This window comes from Aulonocara stuartgranti (assembly GCF_965226115.1).
Source record: "Aulonocara stuartgranti genome assembly, chromosome: 13".
Lineage (NCBI taxonomy): Eukaryota > Metazoa > Chordata > Actinopteri > Cichliformes > Cichlidae > Aulonocara > Aulonocara stuartgranti.
In genome coordinates, this window is record NC_138949.1 from 194104 (window position 1) to 204475 (window position 10372).

The 10372-nt window shown below is 44.3% G+C and overlaps 1 protein-coding gene across 2 annotated transcripts; it reads left to right on the forward strand.

The window, feature by feature from the left end:
* Window positions 1–323: 323 nt before the first annotated feature.
* Window positions 324–3702, forward strand: LOC309719823 (uncharacterized protein). 2 transcript variants are annotated; one of them, XR_014280331.1, is made up of 6 exons: window positions 324–514; window positions 770–935; window positions 1053–1109; window positions 1531–1705; window positions 3078–3243; window positions 3396–3702. XR_014280331.1 is itself a non-coding variant. In XM_082556205.1 (6 exons), exons 2-5 carry the CDS (start codon window positions 888–890, stop codon window positions 3241–3243), a joined length of 459 nt encoding a protein of 152 aa, XP_082412331.1. In that variant the 5' UTR covers window positions 324–514; window positions 770–887; the 3' UTR covers window positions 3396–3702. The 2 variants fall into 2 exon arrangements, 1 of the variants encoding a protein (XP_082412331.1); XM_082556205.1 differs by having other exon boundaries at window positions 1053–1122.
* Window positions 3703–10372: the final 6670 nt, after the last annotated feature.

A 10372-nucleotide genomic window follows, 5' to 3' on the forward strand; every position in this document is an offset into this window, starting at 1 on the left:
AACATTCACACTTCCTTTTGTTAATTTTTTTACTTGCCACTATTCTGTTGTTGGATTTCACTTAGGTTGTTGCTGCTGTCTGTTTTTGTGTAATTTTGTACTCGTGACAAGTAGTGAATAAAGTTATTTTAAAAAGACGCAGAAAGGCGAACTTCATTCAGTGGAGAATATTGTAATAATTTGGCGGCGGCTTCTCAGTCGAGCAGTAACTGAATTGCTCATTTACTGAACATGCAACATGTACAGAACTCTTCTGGGAACTAGTCAACCCAACTTAGTGAAACACACACTGAATGCATGCTGGCCCCGCCCACCCACCTACCTCTACCACCTACCTCTACCAACCACCACTCCATATCCTGACTGACATGACCTGTGATCCAGTGATTGACAGGAGAGGAAAGACAGGCCAACTTTGTTAACTCTTCGTTACGATATGCTCGACAGGACAAAAGATTTTGCACCTCGTTATTGTTGGACCTCTGTGTGGAAACTGCAAACGGGACGTCATAAGGTAATACAAAGGACTCTCCTACCTAACATACTCGTTTATTAATTTTTAAGAGCATATATATTTTTTGTGTGTGGGGGGGAGGGGGGGCTTAAAATCGGTGTTAGCTTGGCCGAAATAGCTCATTAGCTGAATTATTCTGGAAAAGATGGGTTGTGTGTTTTTTTCCCTTTTATTTACTTATGTAAATATATTTTTCAAGGGTTAAATAAATGCAACATTAAATTAACAATTGTCTCTCTGTCTTTTCCCGCCCAGTGTGGTGCATTGCAAGCCAGAGACTTCAGTGGAACAAGGAGATTGAACATCTGCTACTTGAGTGCACAGTGCAAAGCTGAACCACAACCAGATCGCCACAGCAGCCATCCTTCTTCTGATGAAGTACTTCCAAGAAAAAGAGGACTCAATCTTCATCTTGGCTGACGTAATTATATTTAAAATTTTACACATGAACTCTCAATACTGTCAACATAAACAAAGGAAAAATATTTCAATGATTTTGGGTATCATCATTCAAATCAGTTCCTTTTGTGTTTTAAAGGCTTTTTCCACCAAGATGTCTGTTGAGAGAGAGATGACCTTACCCATCACACCAAGGGTAATAGCGCTTGGTAAGTAAATAGTTTCAATCCTCTTGTAATATTTTTGTAAAAAATCTATGTAATTATTGTGGTATTTGTACCCACAACAACTTACTTAACAGGGGTTTGTCTGTTTTACATTGTATAAAAATAGAATACACACAGTTTGCTGCTGTTTCTCTTATTATTTATTATACACAATGACCAACAGGAAAAAACAGCCTAACATTTCAGCACAGGCCAAAATGCCAAAACATTAGGCAGTTTTTTCCTGTAATTGATCATAATTTTCATTACATAATAAATAATAAGAGAAATAGCAGCAAACCGTGTGGATTCTATTTTTGTACAGTGTGAGGCCTGCTATCCAGCATTCTTGTGGAAACCTTATTTGTAAGGGTGAGCACATTGTCTTATTGGACTCTTGTCTGTTTTTAGGGAATAATTTCATGTCTGCAAGCCGCTGGATGATCAGTTTGGAGGGCAAGGCATTTTATGAGCCTGAGCAGATGCATGACTTTGCCAGCACCCTTGCTGTATTCTTTACGTCATACTACGTTTTCAACCTTGAGTATCAGGAGTCAGCGTCCATCACACTGGAGATGATACAGAGGTAAATACTTTACACCATTAAAGCTTACACCATTTAAGAATGAAATATATGTGATAGCTTGACTTAGAGCTGGGCGATAGAACGATAACGATATGTATCGCGATATAACTTTTACTCGATAGAGAAATTAAACTATCGCGATAGACCTCGCCGCTCTTGTCCTCTTAAAAAAAAAAAAAAAGGTCAGCCAATCCAAATTAAGTAGCGCAGAGCCGAACCAATCACAGCCGCAGCGTCGGAGAGATTGTCGAACGGAAGAGCCAAAGAAGTTCCGTAGTGTGAAGGTATTTCGGCTATTTCAAGTCTGACAAAAAACAGAGTAGCGTGCACTGTAAATTGTGCCGAAAGCAAGTCTGGAAATACAATAAACTGGTGCATGCGTCACACTGTGCGCCACGTTATTGTTTCGGTGAAATGAATTTCTACAATACTGTTACTGTTAATTCTACTCTCTGCAGTGTTTAAATGCTTACATATACACACAGTTACTGTCCGTCCACACATACGACTCTGTTCTGCTTCTATGCCCCAGCTTTGTTTACTTTTTCCCACCGAGGCTTCTAGACTTCTGATTGGCCAACATTTCTGCACGGTTAGGAATCTAGCGCCACCTGCTGCTTTGGCATGTTCATAGCAGCGTTTTCCTTCATTTCTGCCTTTACGTGTGGACGAGATTATTTTTTAAAACGAAAACGGAAAATCTCCGTTTTCAAAAATACCCGTGTACGTGTGGACGTAGCCTCAGTCTCTGACTGGAAGCGCTAATTCATCATTCGGCTTTTGTCAGACTAAAGTAACTGTTACAACTGTTTGAAAAGCTCAGCTATACAACAAGGAGAGATTGAGAATTTCCTTTTAGTTCTCAGTTTATTTGATATTGACAAAAGTTAGTTTTGTCTGTTCTTCTGTAAAACAAACTAAGATTTATTTTTAGAATTAATATTTTGTTTCTAAGTGGAATTGACAATTTAGTCTGTTTTGTTTGTTCTATTTTGAAACTTAAACGCTTTAGCGGCTGCCTTTTGTGTAGTTTGTAATATTTGCCTTTATTTATCTGAAAAAGTCTCATGTTCCTTAAGTACATCTACCCTGTTGAACTTATTATGGGAAATAAATATTTAAATAAAAACAAGCTGCTGATTATTTCACATTTTACTTGTGAGCAACGGCACATTTAAATCTTACAAATATAGTTATTTGGCTTATATCGTGATAGATATCGTTATCGCCTGAAATGAAAAAAACATATTGTGATATGAAAAAATCTTATATCGCCCAACTCTAGCTTGACTACAGTTGCAGAAACATATTGGTGATTGCTGTAATGTATGTTTTAATTTTGAAATTAAAGCAGCCTTTTTTCCGTTAAAAGGTTCTTTGTGAGGATCAATCCAGACATGGGAACAAAATGCCCTGCAAAACTTGGTACAAGCCGCAAGACAGGTCGTGTCGTAAAGAGGAAGGTTACAAGCATCAGCCCTCGGATCACCACCTTCCTCCAGCGGCTCTCTGAGTTTGAATGGAGGACTTCCAACTAGGTAAGAATACAGAGATGATAATATCTTTTACATAGCTGATAATTATATACATACTGTACACACATCCATACAACAGTATGAATGATCTCAGACAGATGTGAACAAGTGAATAACCTGAGCAAACATGAATATTGATGATGTGTCTTTGACAGGTGGTGATAAAGACTACGCTGAACCCGACCATCCTGGTAACGGAAATCTAAATCCCATGTCACATTCTATTTCCTGGGACCCACTGATAATTATTACATTTTGTAAATGATTTTTGTTTTACAATTGTAATAGTTTATTTAATGTTCATGCTGGTGGGTTTGTCCTGTTTTTAGTGGAATGAAAAACTGTTTTCCTTAAAAAAATCAGACACAGAAAGGTGAAGGACTGTGTAGTTTTCATGTACGCTTCTATTTATTTTGGTTATTGACATTGTTTTTATTCAGTTGAAAAATGTTTTTCTTGTTAAAAAAAATATCAACAATAAATGTTGGTTTAATTCACTATTCTGAGACTACTTTATTGAATTATATTGTTTTTTGTAAATGTTCTTATATTGAATATGAATGTTAATATTATTTTATATGCTGTAAAACACAATTACAGTCTAAACAAATTATACTGTACACAATTACAGTGTTATACCATAAACCACATTTGCAGTACAGTGATACTATAAAACTTAATCACGGTAAGTCTTTCTAACTGTAAACCACGTTTACAGTAAAACTGTTATACTGTAATATATGTTTACAGTAAAGTGGTTGAACTGTAAAACATCACAACAGTAAAGATACTGTAGATCAGTAATTACAGTAACTTACTGGCAATAGTGTTGCCAGTAAGTTAATGTAAAAATACAATAAAATGTCTAACAGTGTAACTATTGCATCTGTTAAACTGATTTGCATTACATTAGACTGCTGATTTATTGTGAATGAATGATATTGTTTTATGATGCATTATACTGCTGAGTTATAAGAAATACTGTTCGCAGAAAGTCATCGCCTTATTTGTCTGATTAGAAGAGAACAGAATATACTGGAGTTTTCTGCCCCATCTCAGCAGGAGCAGATAAACAGGGAGCCAAGGTCGTAGCTTAGGCGCCGTGTGAGAGAAAGCATGTGAATGTTTAGGCTTTTATGATTAGGTGGGGGCCACTAGAGGCTATAAGAGTTTGATCAATGCTCCACCATTTTGAGATCTAATGCTGTCTGCGTACGGTGTCCATCTCCCACGCGTGTGATCATTGAAATCATCGTTTGACTCAACCCGGTGGTTATTTTGGTTTTTCCCCTGCCAGTGGCGGACTCCCTCAGACATCGGTGCGTTGGTGGTGGTTCTTTGTGTCTGGGGGTGGGCGTCCAGGTACACACCGGCTCACTCCTTGGCGGCCGCTTATTGGGGCCTGGAGCCTGGGGCTCGCTCGGGCCAATTCAGAGGTGGGGTGCCCCCGGCCTCTCGGCCTGGGGCTCGGTCACTCAGGCACAGCTGGCTGCCGGCGGAGCTCACGGGCGCGTCACTGCAACCCCCCCTGGCTTCTGCTCCGCGGCTGCTAAGTGAGCTCTCATCTGGGGCTCTCCTCAGCTCTTTCTGGGACAGTGGCGCGGCTGCCCCTCTGTTGGTCTTCCTTGGTCTCTTGTGTTCTGTGGGCCTCTGGATGTCTGGAGTTTTGATCTCCTCCATACCTGCTTCATGCCCTGGAGGACGGGGCTGTGGCCCCCCCACACCCTCTAGCAGATCATTACATGAAGGAACCTTTTAAAAAAACAAAAAACAAGCGCGTCCATGCTCACAGGTGTACACACGGGTGATCACACCCACAAAATACACCCTTTTTGGCTCCTACCTCAAAGCACACTGTGTTCTGTTGATCTTATGTGCTGCACAATAATGTGTAATATTTAGTATTTACTGTCATATTCCCATATATCATTGTGATGTTGTTTATTCTATTACTCTTGTTCTCTTCTGCTTGTTTTCTTTTTTCTTTCTCAACAGGTGATCCAGGTGATCGATAAATGCATTTTTTTTTTTTTTTTTTAAAGAGAGAAAGGGAAAAAAAAAGCTTGGGGAAGGTTACTGGGACAAAGTAATTGACAAAATTCATACCTTAGCCTCATGTGCAAGACTCTCTCTTATTCAGTTTAAGACTGTATACAGATTACACTTCTCAAGATCTAGACTATCTAAAATATACCCCGGCATTCCTGACCTGTGATTTAACTCATATGTTTTTTGCCTGGCCGACACTTCAGTTATACTGGACTATTTTTTTTGAAGTGCTTTCTCATGGTTTGAGCGTTACGCTCAAACCATGCCCATTAGTTGCCATTTTTGGTGTTTCTGAAGATGCCAGCCTAAACCTTAGTTGTAAGCAGCTGGATGTTATCGCTTTCACTTCACTGCTGGCACACCGTAGAATTTTGCTGTCTTGGAAAGCTCCTCACCCTCCAGCCCGATCATGTTGGCTGGAAGATGTTATGTTCTTTTTAAAAATGGAGAAAATAAAATTCAGACTCAGAGGAAATGTTAAGTTCTCACGGTCGAGTCTGGCATTAATATTTGACATCGTTTGTTTTTTTCCCTTTTTCCTTTTTTTTTCTTTATTTTTCTTTTATTTGTTTTATTGTTATCATCCAAATTTTAATGGGCTAATCTGTATTGAGATATGTCTTTGTATTGGTTGGTACTTGCTTTATTGGGCCTGATATGTCAACTTACATGTAAAAACTCTATAAATAAAGAGGAAAAAAAACTTGGCCAGTTTCCTTTCCATGGGCACAGAGAGTCTCCAATCCAGTGTTTTTAATCCCAGCAGAGCCACACAAATCCTAATTAAAATGAGTCCTCCCCCCAACATCCTTGGATTATTTTAAAAGCAAAACCAGGCCAGGTTAAAAATCCATTCCCTTAAAATGTGCACACTTCATCCTGGAGTCTCAGAGGCTTCCCTGCTGCACCAGTGTCCTACTAAAAAAACAACAACCCCCCTTCCCGTTTCCTCTCCCCTTTATAGAGAAGGGCTTCAATCCTTCCCAATCAGCTGCTCCCTGTACTCGACTCCAAATAACTGGCAGCTGGACTAGAGAATCTCCACTCCCACCTCACACCAAACACACACAAAAACACCAAAGCATGCAATTAATACAAAAAAACTAAAGTAATGCCAACCCAAAAGTTTAGTGGGGGATTCTCTCCATTCTTTTCCACCATGCTATACTCCGCAACAGTTGATTTGTTTTGTGTGTCAGTGAGGGCACTAATGAATTCACAAAGGCACTTTGTAGTGTGCAGGTAGAAACCCAGCGGAGTGATACACCTCCTGCTGTCAGGCCTGCATGTTTATCCCTGTGCTGTTCTCCTGTCTTGTGGTGGACAAATTTTTATTTTTTTTTACTGGCACACATAATTTGTGGGGCATCTTATTGCAAAACCTGATTGTTCTCTCGTGTTAGTTTTAGTAATATTTTTAAATAGTTGTGGCCAAATGTGTTTACAAATTGTGTTTACAAAATGTGTGCATAAGTTTTCAAAATGTACAATTTATTTATTTATTTATTTATTTATTTATTTATTTATTTATTTATTTATTTATTTAGCATTTTAAGTTATAAAAATTATTTAGTCAACATGTCTGTGGTTTTTGCAGTAAAAAAAACAAACTTCTAGGATTTTAAGTTCTTTGTGTGATTTCATATCAGTTGTGTTAACACAGTATGTCAATGAAAAAACAACTAAATTCAAACACGTGAGGTTGAGCTGAAAATAATGATACTGTGCCGGACCACCAGGTGGCTCCACTCACACTTGAAGGGAAGTGTTGGGGTGGAGATTTTGGCGCTCACTATATGTGAAGTTCTGAGAGTCAGTTAATAAAGTTGGAGTGAAACACTGAGACCTCTCCTGTCGTTATTACATACCTCCACATTGGTGACCCCTGTAGCGAACATGCTAAGGCTCGACGACGAAGCCAGCTCCGGCCTGGAAGCATCGGCTGCCGCCGGACTTTCACCTCCGCCAATGGCTGCGTTTGCTGTGGCGCTTAAATTGCCGGATTTTTGGCTTCACGATCCTCCTTCATGGTTCGTGCACATTCGTGCTCAGTTTGCTCTTCGTGGAGTTTCAGCCGACGATACTAAATACCACCATGTGGTGGCCTCACTTGACCCGCCGTCAACCCGCCGCGTGATGACTCTCCTCCGGGACCCCCCAGCCCAAGGCAAGTACGCCGCCCTCAAGGCGCTGCTGCTGCGGCGTTACTCCCTCTCTGATGCTGAGCGAGCCGAGAAACTCCTTTCCCTCGCGGGCCTGGGCGACGGCACCGCTCTTGAGCTCATGGAGAGCATGCTGTCCTTGCTGGGCGCGGATGACGGAGGATTTCTCTTCACCCACCTCTTTCTCCGACAGCTGCCGGCTCCAGTGCGCGCTGGCCTTGCCAACTCCCCGCTATTGGCCATGAAGGATTACCGCTCCCTTGCGGAAGAGGCGGATCGCATCCTCCTGGCTACCAGGACTTTCGGCGTCCAGGCGATTGTTCAGGACTCACCAGCGTTTTCCCCCGCCCCCTCACCGATGCTCCAGGGGCCCTCTGACTCGTCCACGGTGGCCGGAATCGCTGCACGGCGGCACCGCGGAAAGGGGCTTTGTTTTAATCACCAGCGTTTTGGAGCGAAGGCACGGCGCTGCCTCCCGCCTTGCAGTTTCCAGACCCAGGGAAACGGGCATGTCAGCGCTCTGTAGCAGCCGCGACCGCTGGCAACAAGGAAAGGCTGCTTTTCTTAGAGGACTCACGCTCGGGGAGGCGTTTCCTGGTGGACTCCGGCTCACAGAAGAGCCTTCTTCCCCCGGCTGGCTCGGACAGGCTAGCTAAGGGCTGCGGGCCATTGCTAACAGCGGCTAATGGCTCTCCCATCAAAACCTTCGGTGAAAGGTTGGTGACTGTTTGCTTTCACGACCGTGACTTTCAGTGGAACTTTGTTGTTGCTGCTAGCTCTGTGCCTATAATAGGCGCTGATTTTCTTTGTGCTCACGGACTACTGGTTGATGTGGCTAACAGACGTTTAATTGATGCTGTGTCATTTTCCTCATTACCCTGTTTGACTCGGGGTGCTCAGCCTGTGGTGCATGCTAACTCAGTAGATTCGGGTGACGTTTTTCAGTGTTTGCTTTCTGAGTTTCCCTCACTCTCTGTCCCCACTTTCTCGAGCACGGTGACGAAGCATGGGGTGGAGCATTACATAACTACAGTAGGGCCCCCGGTGTTCGCGCGCGCGCGCCGCCTCGACCCTGCCAAACTGGCTGTCGCTCGGGAAGAATTTGCCACCATGGAGCGTCTGGGCATTGTGCAGCGTTCGAACAGTGCCTGGGCTTCTCCGTTACACATGGTGCCTAAATCTGATGGTCGGTGGCGACCTTGTGGGGATTTCCGTCGTCGTAATAATGTCACAGAGAACGATCATTATCCCATTCCCCACATCCAAGATTTTTCCGCCCATCTTGCGGGGACTTCGGTTTTTTCGAAGATCGATTTGGTACGGGGATATCACCAGGTTCCCGTGCGCGCGGAGGATGTCCCCAAAACCGCCGTGATTACACCTTTCGGCCTTTTCGAGTTTCTGCGCATGCCGTTTGGCCTGAAAGGTGCCGCCCAAACCTTCCAGTGGTTGATGGACTCGGTCTTGCGCGGGCTGCCCTTTGTTTTTGTATATCTTGATGATATACTGGTGGCCAGCAGCTCGAAGGAGCAGCACATGTTCCATCTGCGGCAGGTTTTTCAGCGTTTGGCGGAGCATGGACTGATTATTAATCCGTCTAAATGCCAGTTTGGGTTGCCCGTTCTCAATTTTCTTGGGCACCGTATTTCCGCCGAGGGCGCGGTTCCGTTGCCTGACAAAGTCCGAGCTGTTTCGGAATTTCCGCGTCCCACGACTGTTAAGGCACTGCAGGAATTTTTGGGGATGGTGAATTTTTACAACCGTTTTCTCCCCAGAGCGGCACATCTGCTGAAGCCCCTTTATGGGGCGTTAAAAGGTAAGAAAGCTAATGACTCCGTTGACTGGTTTCCGGAAAGCATCCAAGTGTTTTCTGATGCTAAGTCAGTGTTAGCTAATGCTGCCCTTCTGGCCCACCCATCCCCCTCAGCGCCGATTGCGTTGACCACCGATGCATCGGACATAGCGGTGGGTGCGGTGCTGGAACAGCGAATCTCGGGTGTCTGGCAACCGCTCGCCTTTTTCAGCCGTACGCTACGTGACAGCGAACGCAATTACAGCGTTTTTGACAGGGAGCTACTGGCGCTCCACCTGGCGACTCGTCATTTCCGTTTTTTTCTCGAGGGTCGTCACTTTACCGCATACGTGGACCACAAACCCTTGACGTTTGCCATGTCCAAGGTTTCTGATCCATGGAGTGCACGCCAGCAGCGCCAGTTGGCAGCCATTTCTGAGTTTACCACGCACATTCGGCACGTGGCTGGTAAATCCAATCATGTGGATGACTGTTTGTCCCGTGCGCTGGTTTCTCCCGTCTTTCTCGGCATAGACTACTCCGCCATGGCTGCCGATCAGAGCGGTGACCCGGACATCCTCACGCTTAAATCCACCCAGACGGGCCTCATACTAGAGGACAGACCCGTGCAGGACGGTGGCCCCCTCCTCGTCTGTGACGTTTCCACCGGCTGCCCTCACCCAGTGGTTCCCGCTTCCTGGCGTCGTCAAGTTTTTGACTCGGTACATGCTCTCTCTCATCCAGGGGTCCGGGCCTCTGTTAAACTGGTCAGCTCTAAATTTGTTTGGCCAGGCCTTCGCAAATCTGTTAAGGAATGGGCGTTGGCGTGCATTCCCTGCCAGCGTGCGAAGGTTCATAAACACACCAAGGCGCCCCTGGAGCCGTTCTTCATACCCGGCAAACGTTTCGATCATGTGCATGTCGATCTGGTGGGTCCTCTGCCACAGTCACAAGGTTTTACGCACCTTTTGACTGTTGTTGAGCGGACCACCAGGTGGCCGGAGGCGGTCCCCCTGGCGTCCGCTACCGCAGCAGTGGTGGCCAAGGCGTTTTTGTCAAGCTGGGTCTCGCGTTTCGGCCCACCCGCGGACATTACGTCAGACAGAGGCTTCCAGTTCATTTCCGAGCT